Raw genomic sequence first — 26,587 nt, 5'->3', positions numbered from 1 at the left:
TCACCCCTTTTAATTGAATTCCATACTGGAAACGAAGGTAGTCTTCCAATCGTTCTTTCTCAATACCAAATTCAATGGCATTTTTGTTAAGTGACCGATATCCGCACTTCTATATTTTAATAGTGGCACTAAAAATTTTGTTTTATACATTTTGTTTAGCTTTCAAGGGCTGTTACAATAATCAGGAAGCCATGGAACATCGAGTGGCATTTACGTCATTTTTCCGACAAAGTCTATCTCCGATAGTGTGAAGACTCGTAACATCATGAAATCATCCATTCGCAAAGCTTCAAAGGATAAGTCGATAGAACAGTGGATAAGAATTGTATTGAAAGGACGATAGTAACCTTAACAACTAGAAGAACAGTCCCTGCAGGCTGCAGTTTCCTGTATTAATTCATTTCGCTTTTTGATTGGCTTCAGTCAATCAAATTACTTCGTTCATTTTGTAAGGGCGTTTTTCTTGTAGAAAAACCGAGGGCATTTACGTAAAATTACTTGGAAAGTTTTCCACTTCCCCTCTTTTCAGCCCTCAAAGGAAGAAAGAGGTTTCAGAGAAATTGAGAAACCGTTCAGATTTTTTCCGGCAAGAAAATGTCTTGCATTTTCAGCCCCCTGTCTCTCTCTTATTCTCCTTGTATTTTCCCTAAATCTTCCTTTAAATCTCATTCGAAATCGAAGCTGAGAATCCACTGTGCTGTTGGAGGTAATCTTCTTTCCTTAATTTTTTTTTCATTATTTTCTTTTTCTTTCTATGCAGAGCTTTTTGCACCTTCATAAAAAAAACCTAGGGTTTCGCTTTATGAAATTCCTCTTGGATTTGAGATCATGTGAAACTGTTTTTTCCTTCAGTTGAGCTAATTTTTTTCAACATCTTTATTAAGAACGAATTCTATGTGCAAATTGTGTTTGATTTGAATAAGAAATTTTCATTTATTTTTATGTTTTTTATGTTCTTCAGTTATTAATTCATTGTGTCATTTGAAAGGAGGTATCACAATGAATTACAGTAAATTTAGCAAAAGGGAGAATCTTTATTCACTCTGTGTAGAGAAATTCAGCAAAAAGGAGAACCTTGTATTCAATCTCTCTTCATGACTAATGACCATGAGCACATTTGGATGTCCTTTTGTGTCAGTTGTATTTGTTAGAATTCTTCTTGTATTGATGCTTACAAAGGAGTGTGTTTTTTCCCAATTGGGCTTCATTATTGTAATCATGAGATTACCATGTCTCTATCTTGCCTGCGATACATGAAGTATATTTGCAGGATAATTGGCAGTATCCAAATAGTTTGCCACCACATCATGGACTTGGTTGTAGCCCAAAAATTGCACTGATTATATGCTTTGAGATTATATGTTTCCTACAAGGTTTTAAATTTTGGTTTCGGACATAGTTGAAACTGAAATTTCGGCCGAAATACCAAAATTTTGGCCGAAATTCGGTAAAAAAAGAAGAAGCAAATTTCAAAGTCGTGCTGAAATTTCGGTAATTTCGGCTGAAATTTTGGAAAAAAATTTAAGAACTTACAAAGTTACAATTTCCTGAAATTTCAGTCGAAATTTCAGTTTCATGTAGTTCCGGTTTCGGTCCCAACTCAACTCAACTAAGCCTTTGTCCCTAACTAGTTGGGGTCGGCTAATGAATCCTTTAGAAACTTTTCATGAAGAAGGTGAAAGAATCTACGCGGCTCAAATTGACTAAGTCTAATCCTGACACTAGTTGGGTTCTTCTACATGGATCATTTTCTTCCATTCTCTCCTATCCAAGGTCATGTTCGTCTACAAGCAAAATCCGAAATTTTAGTATTTCGGCCAAAATTTAAAACCATGGTTTCCTAGAAACATGGAAAGTTTGTCAACTAAGGCCATGTCTGGCTGCCTTTCATGATAAATTAGTGTCTCCAAGTGGTAAGAGAGGGGTAGGACGGGTGGGAGGAGAGATTTGAGAGGGCACCAATGAGTTGAGCGTAAGATGTGGCTAAAAAATAGGAAAAAGTCAATCAGATTTTGAGTGGAGTTTTTTGTTTCCTTGTTTTTCAGGCTTTTCTCTCTTCCTCAGTCAGTCCCTCTCGTATCTATCCCTCTTCCACCATCGCTAACCATTGGATAGGCTAATATTCCAGGGAAAAAAATTGCATGGTAGCCAAACGTGCCCTAAATGCTTGTGATAATCATCAGCTTAGCTCAATATAGAGACATATATTATTTGTGTTCGAATTGAAACGTGCTATGTTGTTGTTGACCTTCTTCCATACAAAATTAAATTCAATTTTGGTGTACTTCATTCTTGTATGCAAGACTGGACTCTAGGATCCTTTAATAGCACTCTGCTTGTTTTTTATTGATCAAGTAATTCATTAATAAAAAGAAACGCAGAAAAAAGGGCTAAAGAAAGGACTAAAACACAGAAAAAAACTAAAAATAAATGGATTTGTCATCGTGAGCCACACAAATTTGTGCAAGATATTCCAAAATTGTCTACAAAATTCGCCCCAATTGTTTCCTTCAAGATGTGAGCCTTGGATAGAAAATCCCTTATTTTCCAAAGATAAAGCCTAAATTGCCAAGGAGAGAGGGATTCCTCCTTAAGCCAACCTTTGGTGTTAAGGGAATCACTGTCAATCTAGTTCTAAGATAGGTCAACTTACGTATGACCTTAATACCTTCCACACTACCATCACTTTCACTGGAGCTGGATTTGCATGCATCACCCCAATTTAACTTTCGGTTTTGTTCTAAAGGGTATTTCGGTAGTTTTCTTGATGTTGTGGCATTGATATATAAGCCACATATTAGGGTTATGGTTTGTGAGATTCTCTCTGTGTTTTCTTGGCTGAGAAGGAGAGTTTTGTAACCTTAAACCGAAATAGTGGAATTTCTCCCATGGACTTAGGCTCACTACCGAACCGTGTAAATCTTTGTGTTCTTGTCGTTTGTTTGATTGTGTCTCTCTCATCTTATCTTGATGTTTTGCAACAAATCGAGCGTGATCCTATTTGAGAAGGTATTTCTTGGTATTCTTCACAAAAAATTACATGTATGCCATTAATGACTAGAAATGACTTCTCTAATGCCCCCTCGAGCTGAACTGTTATTCCGAGCCTTTAAGATTGTCAAGTAGATGTAGATGATGTTATGCACTCAGTCCCTTGGTGAAAATATAAAACACTTGGTCGTTGCTCTGTATATGGGTTACTATCACTTCGCCACTTTCTAGCTTCTCACAAACAAATTGAATGCTTGGTCCTAACTCCTAACATGGAACAATAAATATTGTGACATTTTCATGGTGCTTTGATTGGAAGCTTTATCACGAGCAATTGTAATCAAAGAAGGGAAACTAATGGGTGAAAAGCATGGTCGTTCTTTTGAGCTAGCTGATGATGCCATACGGACGAGGACGAAGACAACCTAGAAGTGGTAGAGGCATCAACTTTGAAGTCTTGATGTGAGGATTTGACACTAGGAGTGGCCAAAGCAAATAAATCACCCCGGCGTATGCCTCTAGAGGGGAGCTTCCTCTAGCGCTAATCCTTACAAGAATAGTGCAGTGTAAAGATAAAATAGCTGTACGGTACAACAAAAAAGTGAATTTGTCTAACAACCCATGTTAGTTATGCTTGAACGAAAAGAAGTGATAGACAGTGGTGCACATGAATGTCAAGTCATCTGAGGAGCATATTCAGTGGATGGTGGTGTGGGCATTTTAGAATGCTAAGAGAGTCCTTAAGGAGGTCGCGAATTGGATGTCCAGGGTTGTGGATTCTGAAATCTTTGCTGATTGTAGGGGAAGCATCCACGATGACCCCAACCACGAAATTTAGATGAGTTGACTTAAAAGAAAACCTCAAAGTTGTACTGGGAGGAGGAGGATTGGATAGGGGGTTTGTTGGTGTTACAGAAGGCTGTCGTCAGTCCATCAATTGGAGTAGAATCCTCAATTCAATGAATGTAAAGAACTCTGTTTGAGTGAGGAAAGTTGAAATAAAGATAATATATTCAGCCTGCAGCTCAATATTGAACTTTGTCAGGTTCATGAAGAGGTTTTTGGATATAGCCCAAATGTTCATCTTATTAGTTGTGGAATCCTTTCTTTCGTTTTCAATTTCAAACTTCCGCCCGCACCTGCAGAATCCTACCTTCAAATTGCTTGGAATAGGTTTTTGCAACTATTTTCCAGAGCTTTCATGTAGTGGGGACATCAAGAAACTGTGTGAGAACATCTAGGGAACATGTTTTGTAGACAAGGTTTTAAATTTTAGTTTCGGTTTCGGTTTCAGTCGGCACAGAAACAGAAACATTTCGGTTTTGGTGAAAATCTTGTAAAATCACGGAAATATATGGAAACATATGCAAATGATGAAATTTTTTAATCTTTTAACATAGGCAAATGATGAACTTTTAAGATGAAACTTTAGGGTATGCTAGAATAAGCACAAATACATGCTAAAAAACCATCACATAAGCAAGAAAGCCATCCATAATGGCTTAATCACATCGAACACCTAGCAGCATGCGTTATCACACGTGTCTGGAATAGTAAAGTCAATAGAGAAGTACAGTATAATGAAGTCTAAAAAGGGACAATGATTGGTCTCCCTTAAGGACCTCAACTCTATGTCAATAGAGTTACAAGGTATTATTGGTCCATACCTTAGTTATAAATTTCGTTTTGTTGAAAGGGATGAAACGTTTCGGTTTCGTTCTGATAATGGAACGAAATCCGAAAAATTTCGTTTCGGTAGAAATTTAGGAAAATTTCGGACGAAATTGGATGAAATCTGGAATTTCGCCAGATTTTGTCCGAAATCGTCAATAACGGCTAGTTTAATTTTTCTAATTTACGGAAATTCCCCTGTAACGGCTATTTTTCGTTTTTTACCATTATAGTCCCAAAATGTGATCGTTTATAGCTGTTGGAAAGGGTATTTTAGTCATTTATACTTTCACAAGCCATAAAAAACGCCATAAATAGCCCTTTCCCCTCTAACTTCTTCTCCACCTTCACATAAGTGATTCATTCCTTCTCTTTTTTACTTTCACTTACACTATTCACATAATTCTTCTACACTCTTCTTCAACGTCTATAATCTTTAATCCAAGTCCATTTTGGAGCAAAGGGAAGGCCTACCTTCAACTTACAACTACAAGAGTTATTTCCAAAGTCTTACAAGTTACACTACAAATTTCAAGTGAAGGCTAATATTCTCTAATTCTCTTCAACTCAAGTTCAACCTCAAGGGCTTCGCTTCTCCTCTAAAGGCTTCAAGTCCAGGAAAGTTCAAGCTTTATTTGTTTCCATTTCCTTTCTTTCATTTCAATTTATTTTCTTACTTCATTTGTCCCCTTCTTCTACTTCATTTTATTTGTTTCCATTTCCTTTCTTCTACTTCATTTCAAAATGAGTGGGTCGGGCTCGAGACCTTCTGTAGGAGCATCCTCTATTGGTTCGGCACCCGCTAGATCGGATGACCCAGCATGGGCTTACGGAACATTGGTTCCGGGTCAAAAAAACAAAGTAACTTGCATATTTTGTGCCAAAGTCATATCGGGTAAAGGTATAACCCCCTTGAAAGAACATTTAGCGGCCCTTCCTGGTGAGGTAGCATCATGCAAAAAAGTGTTTGAAGATGTAAAATACCGAATGAAGCAACTCTTAGATTCAAAGAGAAAAGAAAGGGCTAGGATGAGCATATCCAAAGCAGAGGTTGGAGGTTTTTATGGCACACCAGACGAAGAAGAGGAAGAAGAGTAGGATGATGAAGACATTGGCACTCGACCATTGCCTCGGCGAAAGGGTAAGGAAGTTCTTGAAGAACGGAGTGGTACAAAAAGGAAGAAGAAGGGAATCACAAGAGGGATCAGGAATTTCTTTGCACCACGAACAACCCCGGGAGCCCAGCCAAGCCTTAAAAGTGCTTTGGCTACCAAAGAAACAGTGGACATGGCAGACATGGCGGTTGGCATGCTTTGCTATGATGCCAATCTCCCTTTCAATGTTGCCAATTCACCTTTCTGGCAACCTATGTTTGATGTTGTGAATGCCGTGGGTTCGGGTTATAAGGCACCTGCTTATCATGGTTTAAGGGGTTCCATTTTGAAGAATACAGTGGATGAAGTAAACAACTACTTGGAGAAGATTAAGAAATCATGAAGATACACTGGCTGTAGCATTATGGCCGATGGATGGACAGACACCAAACAACGTTCCCTAATCAACTTTTTGGTATACTGCCCCAAAGGAGTCATGTTCCTACAATCCGTTGATACATCTGGCATAGTGAAGAATGTTGATGAATTATTCAATATCTTTGATCATATTGTCGCAGAAGTTGATTCAGAATATGTGGTGCAGATTGTAGCTGACAGTGAGCCAAGTTACAAAGCTGCTGGGAAAAGATTTAGAAGCCAAATATGGTACGTTCTTATGGAAGCCAAATATGGTACGTTCTTATGGACTCCTTGTGCAGCCCATTGCTTAGATCTCATCTTGGAGCATTTGAGCAAACCGAATGTATTTCCTCACATAGCAAGCACAATTGAGAGGGCTCGAACGATTACAAAGTTCATCTACTTGAATTTGATGAAGAAGTTCACAGGTGGGAGGGAGTTGTGCCGTCCTACTTGGACCAGATTTGCAACAAATTTCATCAGTATACAAAGTCTGGTGTTGAATCGGAAAGCACTTCAACAAATATTCGTGTCTGACGAGTATAGTGCTAGTGGTTCAACACCCACTGAGTGAAGGGGTAGTCAGTACTGTGTTGGACAAATCTTTTTGGGACCAGTGCAAGTGCATTCTAAATGTCAGCGAGCTTTTAGTGAGAGTGCTACGTTTGGTAGATCGCCAGGACAAACCGGTGATGGGTTACCTATATGAGGCCATGGATAGGGCCAAAGAGAACATCAAGGAGAGGTTGAGGAAAAAAATTATATTATATGCCCATCTGGAGGATCATCGACCAAAGATGGCATAGGCAACTCCACAGTCCCTTCCATGCAGCAGGATACTTTCTTAACCCTGCTCTCTTTTTCACTCGTACTTTCTCTAGGCACAGTGAAGTAACCAGAGGCTTGCTGGCGTGCATCACTCAACTAGCACCTGATGAAGCTACACAAGATCTCATCAGCAATCAAATTGAGAGTTATCGAGAGGCTACCGGTATGTTTGGAATGAAGCTTGCAATCCGCAACCGAACGAAGTTGGGACCAGGTATATTTGATTTGTTTGTTTAATTAAGTTTACTTCATTTTAACTCTCAGTTCCTCAACAAATAAATGCTTTACTATTTGTTACTTAACAGTTGCATGGTAGAATCAATTCAGAGGTGACGTGGAGGAATTGCAGAGCTTTGCCATCAGAATCCTCAGTTAGACCTGTAGTGCGACTAGGTGTGAAATGAACTGGAGCACCTTCGAACACATTCACTCCGCAAAGAGAAACAGGTTGGAGCACCAGAGATTGAATGACTTGGTGTTTGTCCATTACAACCTTAAGTTTCGGCAAAGGTATATAGCTTAATATAATGTTTTCAACTCTGACCTCATCACTTTAAGCTTTAATTTAAACTTTGACATTAAACTTAATGTTTTCCTTTTCAAGGACTTGTTGAGGAAATCTTCTACCACTAGTGACCCTTTGAGTATAGATCATCTGGATGTTATGATGGATTGGGTTGCGGAAGAAGATGTTATTTTCACGCCGGAAGACATTGGTTGGTAGAAACTTGAGGCACCTACTACTGTGGTTGGGGCCCGGGGCCGGGGACGAAGATGACGTCATGCCTCTTGAAGAAGATGTCCCTACTGGTGGTCCAGGTGGTGACGACGACGACGGCGACGACGACGACGACGACATTGAGTATGATCATCTGGGTTATGAGTGAGAGTTGTTGGTGAGAGCTACTGCCTACTGTCTATGTTTTACTTTCATGTATTACTTTTTTTTTTTTTAAGTTTTTCTATGTATCAGACTATCAGTTGGACTTGTGCAAGACCTTTCAGTGTTTAAGTAATGAATATGCCTTTTAGTTTACATATTTTGGACTATTTATTAGTTTTTTATCCTTTTCTACCCATTTCAGATTTTTTGGGATTTTTCTCATATTTTTTAATATTTTTTTGGTGTGACCGAAAAGTTTCGACCGAAATTCACCGAAATGACTGAAATCTCACCAAAATTTCGTTTCGGTGGCCAAAACGAAATGGCCACCGAAACAAAATTTACAACTAAGGTCCATACCAATCTGACATCCCATGCATAAGATACAATTACTTTGTTGTGCAGTTCAATGATGTTGCATACCAAATATCATTCTCTACAATAATGAAATGAAATGAAATTCAAATAATAACATCTTTCTATTTTTTTGTTGGTCTGATCATTTCAGTCGAATTTCAGGGAAATTTAAAACCATGTTTGTAGGTCATGTCATATACTTCGGACTAGTCTCCCACTCTACTTTGTTATCAGGCTTCTCTTTCTTCACGTAAATATCATTAGGTATTACTTGTCCCTCGGGATGGGGAATGATACCTTGTGTACGAGCAATGTGTAAAATTTGGCCTTCTTAGAGAAGGTAGTTGCCCTTGGCTAGAAGGTAGTTGTCATTGGTAAGTTTAATGTTGACCAATTGGGAGGGAATGGGAAAGGGGATGATCAAGAGGTGTTTAGAAAGGATGCCATATTACTCTGTTCTAAAAGGCGGCCGCCTCGGCGCCGCTTAGGCGCTGGGCACAGAACAAACGCACCGCCCAGGCCCTGGGCGTTTAAAAAAGCGGTCTCACCGCCTGGGCGTTATTAGGCGGCCGCCCAGGCTCCGGGCGTTTTTGACTTTTTGTTATTATTTAATGTTTAGTGCGTATACATAAAATGGTTTGGATTGTTATGTATTCAAGTATTTGTATTTTATATAAAAAAATACAAGATATTATGAAAATATATTAATATCTAAAAAAAATGAAAAACGCCTCAAAACGCCTAGGCGCCGCCTGGGCGCTGGGAGGTCAGTCAGCCGCCCAGCGCTTTTTAGACCATTGGCCATATAGTAGAGAAAGGATGTCACGTAGTTGTTATATATATGTATGAAGATAGATGGAGGGATAGAAAATAGGTAAAAAAGAGAAATGGAGGAATATAGGGGATGAGAATGATTGGGAATAGAATCGACGGAAGGATTTGGGTTTTGGGACAAACAAACGGTTGATATAGGGGAGGACGGAGGTAACGAATTGAAATGGGATGGGAGAAGAGATTATAAGGTGATATGATGGATGGGAAGGGGTGCAAAGATATGAAATGGATTGTGGAGGGTCCACAAAGAGATAAAGATATGGTTTGGGTTGCAAAGGGGCTACTAAGAAGAAGGATTTTGGGTTTTCATGGATTTGCGAAGGGTTTGTAAGAGTGGAAGAGAGGAAAGAGATTTGCAGGAGCCAGGATAGGGGTTATGGTTTTCCTTTTTTTTCCCTGTTGAATGATTAGGGGTTGTGGTTTTCAAATTGGATAAGGGAGATGGAACTTCTAACAGAAAACTCGAGGGCTTACCATGTAGAAGATGTAAGCAAAAAAAAAAAAAAAAGAAAAAGAAAAAAGGAAAAACATCTGATGTAGAAGAGAGTGATCAGATCTAAATCAACCTTGCTCGTGTACATGTAAAGAATTTGAATATTTGAACTTGATGAACGATGCAAATAGGTGAGGAAGAGAGATGGGAGAGAGACCACACAATTCAAGTGGGATGACTTCTTTCTATTATTATGTTAAACAGATTAAACTCATATATCAATGTTGTACAAAATTATGTATATGCCCTTAATGACTAGAACTGACTGACTTCTCCAATTCTGAAATGGCTCCTTTAGCATGTGTTGTTCCCGACATTGTAATCAAATTGATCCCCTTAAGCATCTTGTTGATGGCCATTGAGTTTTGAATGGTCATCAAATTTTCATACTCATTTTCAAATAATTTAGCCCTTTCTTATTAGACATGTCTCCGATATTAGAAGGCTCATTGATGTTCAAGAAATCTACACATCAATGACTTTTGTCAACTGCGTCAATCCGGGATATATTTCTTGATTTTTTTGGAAGCAGTGGCCGCAGTTTTTGAGCTCATTTGGCCTCTTGTTCTAGATAGTGCTCATTCATACAATCACCACGAGATGAAAGGATTTCCATTGTGAGAATTTAAAATTATTATTTTGTACCTTTCTTCTGGAATTACATGTACAAAATTCCATAGTATTCATATGCCCCTAATTATAGCTAAGCTTATTTCCTTCGATATACAATTTATGCTTGATATTAAATTTTAGTTTCTAATATTTGCATTTTCTTTATACAGAATCTGTTGCAGTACCCAAAATAGTTGGTATTTCGGAACCTCTCCTTCTTCATGCTGTGCATGGGGAAAAAGTTGAAAGGCCCCCTGTTTGGCTTATGAGGCAAGCAGGGAGGTACATGAAGGCAGGTTTGACAGCTGCTATAGTTTTGGCTAGAATGTAGCGTACATGTTTACTCAATATATCATAAGTCTGCATTCTTTTTGAATTTCCATTCTCTCTTTGATTAGCACCCTCCCTAGAAGTAAAATAAATCTCAAAATTACAAGATTTAAAAACACACACACACACACACACAAGTATCTCTTCATGAACTTTTTTTGGTGGGGGAAGCTATGAAGCATGAAGTTCTCAAGTCCCCTTATCTTTCTTTTTTTTCATTTCACTGAAATAACCTGCAGTTTCTCTGATACTTGGATCCTTAAAAACACTGGTAATAGGATAAGTATACCTTATCACACTATTAAGACACTGTATGAGACAATCACAATTTAGAAGATTTCCGTACTCAATCCTTTCCATATCTTATCCTGGTAGTATAGATATGCTTGTCTTGGACTGTTAGAAATAAATTATATGCACTGAAGGTAATGGCACAAGTCCTCTTTGAGAAGTACTGCCAACCTGATCTTTCTATGCCCGGTGCTTTTGTTTTGAATTTTTAATTACTACTGGTCTCAAATAGGGAGTAATTTTTTGTTCAATTATTTGAATTTTTTTGTACGGGTATTGATTGAGAGCATTATTCTGGTTTCATTTCGCAATCACACATACCAGTCTTCAAATCCCTGGAAAATCTACCACTGCAGTTTGGTGAAGGAATAAGTTGTTTTACATGGCTACAGTTCCTTTCTGGAATTTAAGACTCATCTATATGATATGTGTTGTCCAAACGATTTCATTTTATGGTAGTTGAGTCCAAAGCACCAATGTATAGGATGAAACAAACCTTTACTTTGTAGTTGTTTAGTGGAGTATTTGTGTCATTGTAGTCAGTTCATCTAGTTATATATCATGATCTTTTGTAAGATGCATTAATCTTCTTAATTCTGATTCCCTGTTACAACTTTAACTTGCAGGTTATGTTGAAGTTACATTTGACACGTACAATTATGCAATTGAACACTACAAATAGTTGGAGTATAAACATAATTCTAAAAAGAATAAAAAAAGAACTATTAAAAAGGAATTAGAAACATGCTAGCTTAGTCTAAAGTAAATCTGAAGTCTAAAGACTAAAAAACTATAAAGTCGAACTTTTTACTTAAGCTAATATGCGACAAATTATAATACACACTCACAAAATATCAAAACACACTCATTCCAGTCTTTATGGTATTACAACTCATCAGTTTAGGGCTGGACGATATGATCCCAGAAACCGGGATTTTGGTTTTCTTTTCCCATCGGCTAGCATTCAACTTCAAAGTACTCTCTCTCGTCCTTCTGTTCCCTTGGAAAATGGTTAAAAGTAGTGCATTTTCTATTTTAGGTGAATGCTAATGATTTATTAGTTCCATGCTTTGTTAATTAATGATATACATTATTTTTGGTTCATTCTTAAATTTCAACTACAGAATCAATGGAGGACACATTGTGATTAGCCTTCAGGTACTGCTAATGGAGATCAGATTGACCACAACAGTTTTGTCTTTCCTCACTTTTATGCAATAAAAGTCATTTAGTTGTGCATATCGTTTGTCAAAGTGAAAATTTATGGAGCTCAAGTAAATGGATTTAGGATTTCAGAGCTTTTTTTTTTTGAAAGGGCAAATAGATAATATATTAATAAATGAGACCGAGGAACTCCCGAAGGGAGTACAAGATAACAACAAAAATAAACATAAACATAAACTCTACAGATATCAAGAAACCGGAATCTCAAGGGGGAAGATAGTCAAACTGTTCTAAAACCTCCCTAAAGACTCATTCTTTGGCTAATTTATCTGCCATCCCGTTTGCTGATCTTTTCACATGATATGCCTGAAGATGAAAGCCTCCAATCATGTCTTGAATCTCATCAAAGAAATCTGCAATTCTCCAAGGAGGCGAGTGTGATCCATTAATCCAACTTATGAAGTTTTTTCAATCACCTTCAATCTCCACCCTATTTAAGACATTGTTAAGAAGTTTTATACCATGGTGTACGGCTCGAACTTCTGCCTCATTCGAATCCGAAATCCTAATTGGACCCGAAAAAGCCCAAATGAGCCTCCCTTGATCATCTCTTAACACCCCTCCAATACCAGATGGACCAAGATTTCCCATGCTAGACCCATCAAAATTAAATTTCAAAAAGCTTTTTACAGGTGGTTCCCATACTTGATCCACCTTGGGATTTCCCATAACTCCATTGCGTATCACCCTCCAACCATGCCAAAAATCAAAGGCCGATACAAAAGCAAAGCTGGGTATGAGTCTCACCCAGGAAATGATAAGTGCTACAACTTTGTTGAAGAGGAAAGAGGGGCGTCTGGAGAATCCTTTGAAGACTCTAGCATTTCTTACCTTCCATATCACCCATATTATAGCTAGAAAGGAGATCCTCCGTAGAATTTTTCCTTTACCATTCCATGGACACCATTCCCAATGTTCAAACAGGTCTAATAACTTTGCTGGGAGAACCCATGAAACACCAAATCTAGATAACATCCTATTCCATTACTCTGTAGCTACCTTGCAATGAAAAAGCAGATGGTCTACCGATTCCTCCTCTTCTATACAAAGAGCACAGGATTTCGGAGCTTTTGTTCATTACGTTTAATTTTTGTTGTACATATTATATATATGTATATGTATATATAGATATTGTTCATTGTTTTTCATTTTTGTACCTATCTCTCTCTCTCTCTATATATATATATATATATATATATATATAGTCACCCACATACAAATAATAAACCAATATGGAAGTGCTAGTTTTTGTAACATTGATCTAAAATTTTGATTCTTTACTTTGACAGAGTTATCAAATTATCTGCGAGAAGCATCCTTCTTTTCGTGAAAGATCAGAAAATGTTGATCTCATAGTTGAAATCTCTCTACAGCCTTGGAAAGTTTTCAGGCCTGATGGGGTGAGAAACGTCGCTTGGAAACATTTTATTTCTTTTTCCATTTTATTAGGGATCAGAATGACTCAAGCTGGATGCTTCATTTTATGTGGAGGGTAGATCTGAAAATTATGGACTTATTTCTTCTCTTTAGTTTCATATTATTGCATGTAGTTCTCTACAGTTTGCATAACAAATAAATTTCTTTGAGGTTTTTTAGCAGGCTACGTAACCACACAACTGCCATGATGTGTCCTTTTCCAGTGATAGCACTCTATGCTTGATCTTATTTTTTGTCTTGCCTTTATATCTTGATTGAGAGTATCGTCTCAAATTATTGTACATGGGAACCATTTCTGTCTGTAGTACTATGAGGTAAAAATAATGGATAGGACAAAAGAAAACTTATATGGGTATTGAGACTCGTGAGAAAATTTTAGATATATCTTTATTGGTTGGCATAATGTTGATTTAGTGTTCTGAAAGTAGTGCTTTCCTTCAATAGAATATCCAGTTCTGCATTCTCTCTCATTTGCTTGAAGATATTATTTTGAAGAGGCATGTTGCTCGGGTCGACATTAAAGTTCTCTTTACTAACAAGGTTGTTCCCTTTTTTTACTTGCTATTTGTTTCTTTGGAAGATTTTGAATCCATTCTGGCACTAATACAAAACTGGTTTAGATAGTCTTCTTTAACCTTTTTCTTTTGGTTCTTAAGAAATCCTTTTCTGCATTGAAATTAACAGATGGTATTCTCAAAACATTAGTAAAGAGAATAATCAAATCCCTAATGCAGTTGGTCAACTTTTGTGAAATTAAGATCTACCAAATTACCAAAATAAAAAAGAAAAGGGAATTGAGGTCATCTACACATTCAATCAGTTGCAACTTAGATTCAATCAGTTGCAATGTAGTATTTGTCCGTTATATTGTACTCATGGTTGATGGCTTAGTAAGAAATGCCGAGTCATAACTTTTCAGGTTATACTAGCATGAATTTGAGTTCCATGGATCATGATTACCAACAACCTGGAATTCCTTGATCAAATTAAATCTACCAACAACCGGGAATTCCTTGATCAAATTAAATTTCACTGAATCAAGCTTAAGGCCCGCTCTAAATTCAAAGGATACTAGACAACATAATCTGGCATCAATCGATAATTATCATCTTTAATTAGTGTATCCTATCGTTTATTTTCTGTAATAGGAACTATTATAAATTGTATAAGTTGGTTATTTTTAGAACTCGGTGTCCATACTTGATTAATTTGGAGTAATTGATGACATGATACAAAGCAATACCATCTGAAATCCATCAATATTATAATTTAATCCACAATGCCTCCCCTGTTTCATTTTAATATGGAGGAATTCTGACTGAGCATTGATTTTAGGAGCATGCTGATCACTTGCTAACTTCTTTTCCCTATGATACACATAGATCAGGATCAAAAAGGTCAAATCATCTTGTCTTTAGCCTTTCAACACGCACACAACAGAGGAAATATTCTTTCGGCTCTTATATTTTGTCAAGAGGGGTGATGCATCCTATAGCATAAGTATTACTAGCAGTGTTGATGTTTAAACGATTACCATCGTTGCTTTATTCATGTGAAAGAAGAAGAAAGAGGAAGAAGAAGAAGAAAAGAGGAGGAAATAATTTTCGTGGATGTTGAATCCCCAACCCCACGAATTGAAGCATTTTTATAGTCTCACTTAATAATTACAAGTTGTGTCATTAGCATCATCTATGATGGACCTTTTTTAATTAATATTAACATCAGCACTCTAAATAAAAGAAATACACCGCAACTTAATGTATGTCCAACTTAAGAACTTCCCCTCAAGATAGTGCATAGATATTATCCATATCCAGCTTGGAACAAATGCTTCTAAATTGGTCTTGTGCAAGTGTTTTTGTAAATGCATTCACTAACTTGTCTTTATACCTCACACACGGAATAGATACTAATTTGCTAGTGGCCTTTTTACGTATAAAATAACAATCTACTTCATTGTGTTTATTCCTCTCATGAAACACATTGTTGCTAGCAATATATGTAGAAACTTGACTATCATAATACATCGTCATTCCCAAAATCCCAACTCTTCCATCAATGTGTTCTATCATACCAACTCACACGTTGTGTGTGCAATTGCTCGATATTTTTCTGATGCACTAGATTGCGTAGCAACTTTCTGCTTCTTGTTGAGCCAAGGAACTAGATTCCTCCAACAGAAATATAGTAGCCAATTGTAGAACGTCTGTTAGAGGGAGATCTTACCCAATTTGGATTTCAGATATTTTCATTCTGATGCGAATCTGAGGTTCGGAGATTGCTTTTCTGGAAAGAGAAAGAAAGGGAACAAGAAAGGAACCAAGATCTAAAAAAATAATCAAAATCAAGAAAATAGAAAAATAGAGACAGAATGCGGAAGATTGTGAACCCAAGTGGTTGGTCGGGGGGAAGAAAAGGGCGGGGTAGGGGGGGGGGGTGGGGGGTGTTGTGTTTGGTTTAGGAGGGAGAGGAGAGGAGAAATAAAAAGGAACTGAGAATGGAGATGGGGGTGGTAAGTGAAGGAAGAAAAGAGAGAAGAAGAAAGAAATAAAGACGAGAGTTTAGGGATAGATAATTGACCTAATATGAAGCATCCCATTTCAGAAAAGGTATCACACCCAATCAATATAAGAAATCATCGATTTTCATTCATATTCAACTGTTTTTAGGGCTAATAGACCTTTCATATTTATAGGCTATACAAGCCATACAAAAAAAAAGACTTAATTCATGTTGTAAAACAATTCTTAGTCTAATTAGGATATCTATTATACTTTACTAACTCCGCATTGAAATAAAACAACTCTTACTGGACTCTCCCTAATAGTGGACTCTTTAGACCCACAAGGACTCCTAACTCATCATGGAAAATAACCCGCTTCAAGTCCCTCAAATACAATGACTCTTATGTTGCAATGTGGATCCTTGTGGTCACATAATAACAATGATTAATTACAAATCACTTGCATATCCTTTTCGCTTAAGATTTTGGTAATGAACATGTAGGCCCTATTTTAAACACCTACAACTCAAAGAAACCAAGTGATATTAGTAGGAAAAGACTATGGTACCCCTATTATAAGTGACATAAAAGACATCTAATGTACACTTAAAACAATTAGAACATCGGTCCTATAAGATGGTCCCCATCATACTCCTTTCCTTAAAGGATTTGACCCCATAGAATATAATGATTGGCATGGGAGTTCTTCAACTGAAATCTTCTTACACATTGCATACGGTTATCCTTTCCAATAGATTAAGTACTTCCAATGCATATGTAGCTTTCATAAATCATGTTTGAAGTAGTGTGATCATCAGGTGCACTTTTGATGTATTAACATGTCACCTTAGGTAGAAAACTATTTAGGTCCTCTGCTTCATTAGGCGACTCATGCGTTCATGATTAAATATTAAAAAATTTGCGAGAGGTCCAAATACTATGAGTGGTGGCTCTGTTGAACGTATATCGACAAAAGTATCATCTTAGATCTCCTTTTCTTGTTATAGTTGCTGTATAAGCACTTCTTGTTGGGTATGCCAAACGATTCACCTCTTCCAAGCATGTTGGATAGCCCGTGATGCCCTTTGATTCCCAGCTAGTATTCACGGGCTAACTTCTGACGGAACCGACTCTAAAGGATGATGTATGCTTTCTAAATCCTTAAGTAACATGAGAAAGCTACTTACTGTGGGAATTTTTGGAGTACCAGTATAGATTCTCGTTGTTTTAAGCTGAGTGATTGTTGTGCTGTCAATCTTCTCATTCAAGCTAGGATTTTGATGACTGAAGCCAATTGCCTCTCGTGTGCTTTGTTTGGCCATGCACATCTGCCATGTCTTCTGGATCCTTAGATTAGCAGATAGTTTTGTCCCTATAGTTGAAAAAAGCAGATAGTTTCGCCCCATGGACTTTGAATTTCTTGGATTTCTCCTCACGAATCGTTTTAGCTCAAAGTATTTTACATTCCTGAAAAGTCTCTACAGCGAACTTCTCCAAAAATTGATCCATCATATCAATCTAACAAATATCAGGTGGTTTTACCATTATTCGTCGTTTTACTTCAGTATTAGCCATCACCTATGTTGCATGGATTCGGATTTGTGTGTCGGGATCCGACACCGATTCGAGGTCTTGGATTCGGAAAGCCCCCAAAAGAATATCTATATATGTGTGTGTGTGTGTGTATTCATGAAAAATTTGAGGGTAGAGGGTTGTTGCGAGTTTTGAATTAAGAGAGTCGAAGGAGGAAGAGGTTGTGCATTGGGTTTTTTATTAAAAGAGTACGAGTTGTGCTTTCATATAAAAAAAGTTAAGAAAAACACATTTAAAGGGAAAATATACAGAATTCACATTTTAAAAGAGACAACGATGAATCGGATTTGTCTGAAAAAACAGGATTCGTGTGGAAAAGAGACAACGGTGAATCGGATTCGTCCAGAAAAAACAAGATTCGTGCGGGACACGGCTACGACAAGAATCCGGGTGTGTCCCACGTGAATCATGTCCGATTCGCATGTGGAGACGTGTTGACACGGATTTGGCATAGGGGGCAAAGAATCCATGCAACATAGGCCACCACTCTATGTGTTTCCATACTAACAAAAATAGAAATATGTTGGTTTACACCAGATGAAATTCCAGTGAAAATCCTATAAAATCATGAAACCGTATTGAACAAATGCAAATAATGGACATTTAAGATGAAACTTCAGTTAAATGCTAGAATGAGTACAAATACAGACTAAAAAGCGATATTAAAACAGTCATTAGTTACGACATCCAACACCTATTGGCATTAGCCGTCACGCATGTCTAATAATTCAACACATGCCACATTTTACATATAATTTATATGAATATTTATATATAATATACACCAAAATTATATGTGAAATGTGGCACGTATAGGTGTCAGTGGAGCTTTAAAATTATGCCCGTATGACATGGATCTGCTTGGCAAAAGATTGATCGGAAGTTCCTAAATGATCAAAGTCATTCATAAATGGGTTCAAACCATACTAGCCGGAAACTCCTTGTGCAGGTGGGAAACTCGTTTCCCCTAAAACATGTTTCGGAAAGGTGGGAAACTCATTTCCCCCAAAAGGTGGAAACTTGTTTCCTAAACGCATGAGAAACATATAAGAAACTTATATGAAACATGTTAGAAACGTATGGAAAACCTACAGAAAACGTATGTGAAACGTGTGGGAATTATGTGTGAAACTTATGAAAACATTTTCTTAAAAAAATACAAAAACAATTGTGGAATAGATATTAAAAAGGAAAACAACAGTGTATATCGTAATAAAAACTAAAAGTAAGAAATATCCAAATAGAAATTTGAACTTAACAAAATTTAAATCTACAAAACCATATATTTCATGGTTTCCTTGTCTTTCAACTGTGTTTTCATTAAAGTTTTTCTATCGGCTCTGAAACGTTTCTAATGTGTTTCCTAAGACGTTTCTCGTACGAGTTTTTATTGTTTTCCCGTTTATCTTTTCCACTCTATTGTCTTCTTCCATTTCGTGTTTCCGTTTCCCAAATCCATTTCCCACCCTGGCAACTATGGTTCAAACACAATTTCAATGTAATATTAGTCTTTCATGATGATAATGAGGAAGACTATCTTTCACGTGATCTCCAATTCTATTTACTGGATAATGGTACAAAATTTGAATCTTTATACCCCCACATCCCTCAACAAAACAGTGTAGCCAAGAGGAACCATCACCACTTCCTTGAAGTCACTCGTACTCTTCTGACCGAGATGCAGTTACATAGATGTTTTTAATGCGATCTTGATCTAGGTACCTGCTATTTGATTAATCATTTGTCTTGTTAGTGTTAAATTATAAATCTCCTATTACTTGTTTTGTTGTTGGTCATTCCTCTTCTGTTATTACTTAATGTTATTTAATTGTTTACGTTTCGTCTGAAAACTTGATCCCTCTCGAGATAAGTTGTCGAATAGATCTATTAAGTGTGTGTTTGTCGGATACTTTCATTATAAAAAAGTATACAAATCTATTGATCCTATCACAGGAAAGTGGTATGTCTCCATGGATGTTACTTAGTTTGAAGGTAAACCATATTTTTGTAGTGAAAGGAAGAATCTTCCTGACTCACATCATGGGAGGGAATATAGGATTGTCAGGTCAAGATGCTCAACAAAGTGGTACAAAAGTTATAGGGAGCATTACTTATGAACAAGAAAAAAAGAAAAGAAAGAAAGAAGAGATATACGGTTGAGGCTTTGTTTCCCAACCTTGACGTCTCAGGTTCGATCCCAGCTTACCGATAAAAAAAAAAGAGATATACCCATTGCTTTGCAAAGTGGGAAGAGATCGTGCATGACCGATCCTATTAACCAATTTGTTTTATATGATTGTTTAGTTCCTACAAAGATTTTTTTTCATCCCTCATTGTTTCAAAAAGATTTTTTTTTCTCACTCCAGATGGATGAAGGCAACCTAAGTGAATAATCATACATAGGGCTTGGTCACATTATCAGAAATAAAATGACCAATAAGGTGCAAATGGATATGTACTATAAATTACAAGACAAATGGGGAGGTTAGGAGATTTAAAGCTTGTCTTCTGGAAAATGGATACAATCAAACCTATGAGCAGAGACTTTTGCACCAGTTGCCAAGCAGAACATATAACTATGTCGAAGCGACTATCTCTGTGGCAGTAAACCAGAAGTGGCCACTATAGCAGCTAGACGTGAATAGTGGATTTCTTCATGGGTAGTTGAGGGAAGAAGTGATATGACTCCACCCAAATTTATTCATCAGAGAAGAAGAGACTGGTTTGCAGAATGAAGAAGTACATCTACAGACTGAAGCAATCGCATAGAACATGGTTCCAGAAGTTCACTAGTGTTCTTCTAGAGATTGGGTTCGGAAAAGGTTTTGCTGATCATACATTATTTGTGAAGAGGAGGAAAGGTACTATAATTCTTATAGTATATTTTGATGATAGTATCTCGACAGGTGATGACATAGTAGGGATTCAAGAATTGAGCAATGCCTGCAAAAAGTGTTTTACATAAAAAACTTAGGCCCTTTACTATATTTCTTGGCAATTGAGGTGGCTAGATTCTTTCATTGTGACAGAGAAAGTGTGTTTTAGGTCTCCTGGCATAGATGGGCAATATTGGGGTGAAAGTGTGAAACTAATTGATACTTGTATGGAATTCAATCATCAGTTATCAATAAAAGTGATAACTTCATGATAATCCAGGTAAATATCAAGAAATATTTGGCAACTTGATATATCTTGCTGTCACTAGGCCTGATCTAACTTATTTCATGCATGCCCCAAGGACATCTCACATGTAAGTGACTCACCGTATCTTGAGATATCTCAAGTATTCTCCTCTTTATGGTATCTTGTATAAGATTAACGTGCATCTTGATATTTCAGCCTACATAATTGCATATTGGGCTGGGTCTTCTGATGACAGAGATCAACATCAGGGTATTATACCTTTGTTCGAGGTAATTTGAAAAGTTTAAATGTATGAAGTAGAGTGCGGTGCCAGATAAAGTGCAAAAGCTGAATACAAAGCAATGAAAGTTGCAAGTTGCGAGTTGGTCAGGTTGAAAACATTGCTTTATGACTTGGGTGTTCCTATACATCATTCGATGCCTATGTTTTGTGACAGTCAGCGTCTATACATAGTGCCTCTAATCCAACGTTTCATGAGAGAACCAAGTACAAAGAGGTAGATTATCTCTTTGTACGGGAAAAGGTATAAGCAGATATTATCTGTACTCCCTACATTTGTTTAGTGGATCAATTGGCAGACATGTTTACCAAAGTAATTATGAGAAATCAACATCATTCTTCCAATCTGATACTGTTTAACATCCCTAGCTTGAGAGAGAGAGAGAGAGAGAGAGAGAGAGAGAGAGAGAGAGAGAGAGAGAGAGACGTGGTGGTGGTGGGGGTTGGGGGTTGTGTGTGTGTGTGTGTGTGTGTGGTGGGGGGGATGTGTGTGTGTGTAAAAGATAGCACATATGGTTGCATTTCTCTCATATCACGAAAGTAAGTGATTTATAAAGAGGATTCTCACATGTAAAAAATCTAGAACTTCTTGATAGTTGATAAGGTATCGGAAGGATGAAAGAAGAAATCATTGGTTTCAGAATTTGAATTAATCCAGGAACACTCAATTAATTGTCTGCTGTTAGAGGCTTCCTCTCCATTTGATGGAAGTTAATTTATGGAAAAATATTACCATTAACCCACTCATTCATAGGAAAAAAATCTTGTTAATAAAATGTGTTAACTTACCAACTTCTCCAAAAGCTTAAACTGTTGGAGAAAGGCGTTATTTATCTTTAATACTTTAACACTCCCCCGCACGTGTGGCCCACTTGGCAAACACGTGGCACATGTGGTCCCACTTTGGGTTGACCATTGCATGTGGATTTTTGCTATTTTAGGAGGTTTGAACTCGAGAGTCGAGACCTTTGGCTCTGATACCATGTTAAAAACTTACCGACTTCTCCAAAAGCTTAAGCTGTTGGAGAGAGGCAGTATTTAATCTTTTATATTTAATCTACTTGTTGCAGTGAAAATTCCTGTTTATTCTGCAGTTGATTGAAGAACTTGCAAATTTTGAATCCTGTGCCGGCATTTCAGCTAATGTGATCATTCTATATTGTATTTAAGACATAAGAGATATTCATGATCACCGTTATAGAATTTTTTGTTGTTGAAACAATGGATTCTTTGTTATGTAGTTCGTACTAAAGTCACTACCTTGCTCAAGGTAGCCTGTGGTCCTTTACTAGTCGTGCTGGCCTCCGGCTCTCATTTATTTATATCTACTCTCTCTTACTGTTTGTTTTTGTGTATCCTCAATTGTTACCGCTAATAGTATCACAAAAATTACTTACTGATTTATGGATCCGTATGGGACACCTACGTGTCTTATAACTGCTTCTATTTCTTCTATTTATTTGATTTCTTTCTAACACAGAGGCACATCATTGTATTGACCTGGACATATGCTGAGCAAGGTTAAGGATCCTGTCACTGTGAATTTCAATATAACTAAAATTTGTTACATTTGTGAGTTTGAATCCAGCACACTTGATCCACAATTGTCGTCAGTCACAATTAAAAAGTGTAAATGTTTTACAAGGGATGCATATGTTGCCTGTGTGTTGTCCAGTCTAGTTTGTGCATCCTAGGTATAGTTATGTGGTCTTGGTGCCTGTCTGGTCCTATTTTAAGTTAAAAGTACCTACAAATTTGGCTAATATTTGAAAAGTTCATTATTATTATTTTTTTTTGAATGATTGAAAAATTCATTATTTTTCCAAAAGAAAAGGATTTTTTTTGTGAATTAATGAAAATTTCTTTATGTTTTTAAGTTTTCAATAATTTGCAAATAGTTCATGAATTAATAAGTATTATTACAATTGTTGTTAAAATGATCATATTAATAATGGGTACTTACTACTTAGTTATTTGGGAAAGTTCATTTCTTAAGAAACCATTGATTGTTTAAGTTTGGGGTAAGAAAGGAAACACAAATTAATAGGTGATGTGAGTCTAGTGAAATTAGAAAGGTCTGTTTTGGAATTGTTGTCTAAACAGCCTGGTTGAACTTGAAGAGGTCTGTTAGCTTGATTTATTTTTAGAAATAGGTCAGCTGGTTTTGTGATTTCTAAGAATAAATGTTTATAATTAATAATTAATTATTTGAAATAAAATCTCTTCTTGCTGCTTTTGCATTTCATTATGGGATTCATGGTCTGCATTTTTTCAGTTTATGCTGCTGTAAATCTTAATACATAACATGTTAGATGTATTCTTATTATTTTTTGTTCCTGTTTTTATTTTCCAAATAATTTTCAAACTTTACCTACTTTTCTCCAATCATGAATAGTTGCCTCCCCATGAATCTCAACTTTCTAACTATGTTTTAACCATTTCTTGTGACAGGTCATTTTATTCTCGGACATTCTTACCCCTCTTTCTGGGATGAATATACCTTTTAACATTATAAAAGGAAAGGGACCCGTCATATACAATCCGATAAGGAGTGCTGCTGATGTTGATCAAGTTAGAGAATTTGTTCCTGAGGAGTCAGTTCCATATGTTGGGGAGGCATTGAATATATTGAGGGCAGAGGTTTATTTTATCTCTTACCTTTTTTTTTTATTGTAAATCCTCTTTGTAATGTTTCTGATTTGCGTAATTATATATCTTGTGCTATAGAGTGATGTTGCCATGCTCCAATATTTATAGTAAGGGATTTGCTAGGGACCATCGCAGATGGCATTTCGCAGACTGGCCGTTGCATGAGAGAGCAACAACATAGGATGAATTATATGTATAAGACAAATTCTTTTGAAAAGTTGGAAGAATTAAATGAAAAAGACATTCTTTTGAAAAGTGAGCCTAGGTGGCTGCTCTCTCATGTGACAGCCGGTCCACGAAGCCTTCTGCGATGGTCCCTTGCAAATCGCTTATGGTAACATTCAAGAAACTTAAAAGCAATGATGTTTTAAAGAACCTCGAGGAATTTATGCTTGTTATTTCTGCTTTGGAGCTTATGTTATTCAATTAAAACTTGTGAAAGTTTCAGCTATTAACTGCTGTAGCTATGGTGGTTTTGTATTGATGCTTCAAATTAGAATAATTTTCCAGATTGAATATTATTTTAGGTGCAAAATTTAACAATTTCTGTACTTGGTCAGGTAAACAATGAAGCAGCTGTGCTGGGTTTTGTTGGGGCTCCTTTCACATTGGCATCTTACGTAGTTGAAGGTGGTTCGTCAAAGCACTTCACTAAAATAAAGACCCTGGCTTTCTCTCAACCTAAGGTATGTACTGTGCTCATCTTACAGTAAATTTTCTAGGCCGTCCGAATCAATCACATAGTCTTAAGAAATGTAATTTAGACCTCTCATTAAAATTTCCCCATGTCACTGAACGACTAGCCTGGGTTGGGCTCCGTTTTACCTTGTACGAGCTCTTGTTTGAGTCCCGGTATTGCCCCACCTAGTCAACCGGAACTCCTTTGACTCACCCGAGTTTTGAAAAATTGACCACATCAATCATTGACTCACCTAAGTCAATTCCTTCTTACCATGGTTGAGTTCTCATCCGATCCGAGCTCTTAAATACTTGACTTACTCCGAGATGTTGATCAAAATTGGACATGGGTGCAAAGTGTTGGACACGGAGAGTTGATAAAGCGCATCGTGCCAACACCCCTGTACAATCTTATGGTAATGTTAGAAGATATATTATTGTTTTGAATTCGATATTAATTCATACTTCGTAGAAGCTTAGGATAAAACCAGAAACTGAGGAAAAAGAATGAAGGATAAGGTTTTTCCCTAATACCGTGATGACAGTACATGTGTTCGACATGGGAATTTTCACTAAAAAATGGTGTGATTGTTATGTTACTTGTGAGCCCCCCTTAGCTTTTAGCCTGTATCTTTTCAAACCCAGTTCCATCTGGTATTAATGCCCCCTTAGCTTTTAGCCTGTATCTTTTCAAACCCAGTTCCATCTGGTATTAATCTGTCTCATCTGTCGCTTAGGACAAGAATCACAATCACCAACAACAAAGAGCTTTCAAACATTAGTTGCACCATTTGATTCATTTAGTTCCAAGTTGATCAATGAGCTTTTGAACAATGATCCGACTCTTATCCCTTAAACCTATCAGTGAACTTGCTATTGCTAACAACCCATCTTGTTTAAGAATTGAATATTCCAAAATATAGTTGTGTTTGTTTTTTGTAAGAATTGATGACTTTGAATTGATAACTTCGAAGACCCATTCTAAGTACAATTAGGTCTAGTAATATTTGATTGAGCTTCTTTCTCTGGTAGGTTCTACATGCTTTACTACAGAAATTTACAAGCTCTATGACGGAGTATATCCGGTACCAAGCAGACAATGGGGCTCAAGCAGTTCAGATTTTCGACTCTTGGGCAACAGAACTTAGTCCTGAAGATTTCGAGGAATTTAGTCTCCCATACTTGAAACAGATCGTGGATTCTGTTAAAAGGACACATCGAGACTTACCCTTGATCCTTTATGCAAGTGGGTCAGGAGGCCTATTGGAAAGGCTGCCATTAACAGGCGTTGATGTTGTTAGCTTGGATTGGACGGTCGATATGGCAGAAGGTCGGAGACGTTTGGGATCTCATGTGGCTGTCCAGGGCAACATAGATCCTGGCGCACTTTTTGGGTCGAAAGAGTTTATCTCCAAAAAGATTCATGATACAGTAAAGAAGGCAGGTAACAGTAAACACATTCTGAATCTTGGCCATGGCATTGTAGTAGGCACACCTGAGGAAAATGTGGCACACTTTTTTGAAGTCGCCAAAGGAATTAGGTATTAAATTATGATCAGTTATTGCTTTTTCATGATTTTTCGATGTATGGGTGTCTGTGATTAATGTCAATTAGCTGAATTTTCTTCTTCTAACAAATATTAGTTCCCTTGAGATTGGAGATGGTAGAGAGAAAGCTCAAAGATGAAATTTTGTAGTAGATTGAACTTCCTGTTTAGTGTTATAAATGATGAGATCCATTTTAATGAAGGGGAGTACAAGGAAATCGCATTACATGCCATGGGTTTCGAAGAATTCAAAATTTTGGAAAATAGTTATGGCTCCGTTAATTTTACGTGGAAAGAAACGGAGCCTATGGGAAAAATCTGAAAATCTCAGACTAAAAATGGCAATTCAAGATTAAATCCTATGGGAAAAATCTGAAAATCTCGGAGTAAAAAAGGCAATTCAAGATTAAATCCACATTTATACGACGATGTAGGCATGTTTGGATGAATAGAAAGCTTTTTCTTGAAAAATATTTTTCAGAAAAGGTTTATTGTGGATTCTTTTATCTTGAATTTTTTTTCTACTATTTGGTTCACATGAAAATTTGAAAAATCTATTGTTTGGTTGATGTTGGTCAGCATTCTCTTGGGCTCTGTTCACTTCGTTCTCGGGAAAGCAAATCCCTGGAAACAGACTCCTTTTTTCTTGACAAGACATAATTCTGGTGTTCACTTGCTTTCCTGAGAAAATAACAAGCCTGGGTGGAATATGTCAAATAATGACATGGA

At 36.9% G+C, this 26,587-nt stretch overlaps 1 protein-coding gene and 1 long non-coding RNA gene across 2 annotated transcripts; both read left to right on the top strand.

Annotated features, from left to right (window-relative positions):
• Positions 1–269: 269 nt before the first annotated feature.
• On the top strand, positions 270–26,060 carry LOC143856115 (uroporphyrinogen decarboxylase). Its single transcript, XM_077366195.1, has 6 exons — positions 270–706; positions 10,354–10,475; positions 13,318–13,428; positions 23,436–23,624; positions 24,194–24,319; positions 25,344–26,060. The coding sequence occupies exons 1-6, from the start codon at positions 595–597 to the stop codon at positions 25,857–25,859; spliced, it is 1,176 nt and encodes a 391-aa protein (XP_077222310.1). The 5' UTR covers positions 270–594; the 3' UTR covers positions 25,860–26,060.
• LOC143856116 (uncharacterized) lies at positions 6,585–8,822 on the top strand. The gene is made up of 3 exons (XR_013238114.1): positions 6,585–7,218; positions 7,310–7,514; positions 7,609–8,822. It is a non-coding gene; the product is annotated as an uncharacterized LOC143856116 (long non-coding RNA).
• Positions 26,061–26,587: the final 527 nt, after the last annotated feature.

Source organism: Tasmannia lanceolata, unplaced genomic scaffold (genome assembly GCF_043159265.1).
Source record: "Tasmannia lanceolata isolate RefF3 unplaced genomic scaffold, GAP_Taslan_0.1 ptg000023l, whole genome shotgun sequence".
Taxonomy (NCBI): Eukaryota; Viridiplantae; Streptophyta; class Magnoliopsida; order Canellales; family Winteraceae; genus Tasmannia; species Tasmannia lanceolata.
This window is presented reverse-complemented; position numbering and strand designations above follow the sequence as displayed.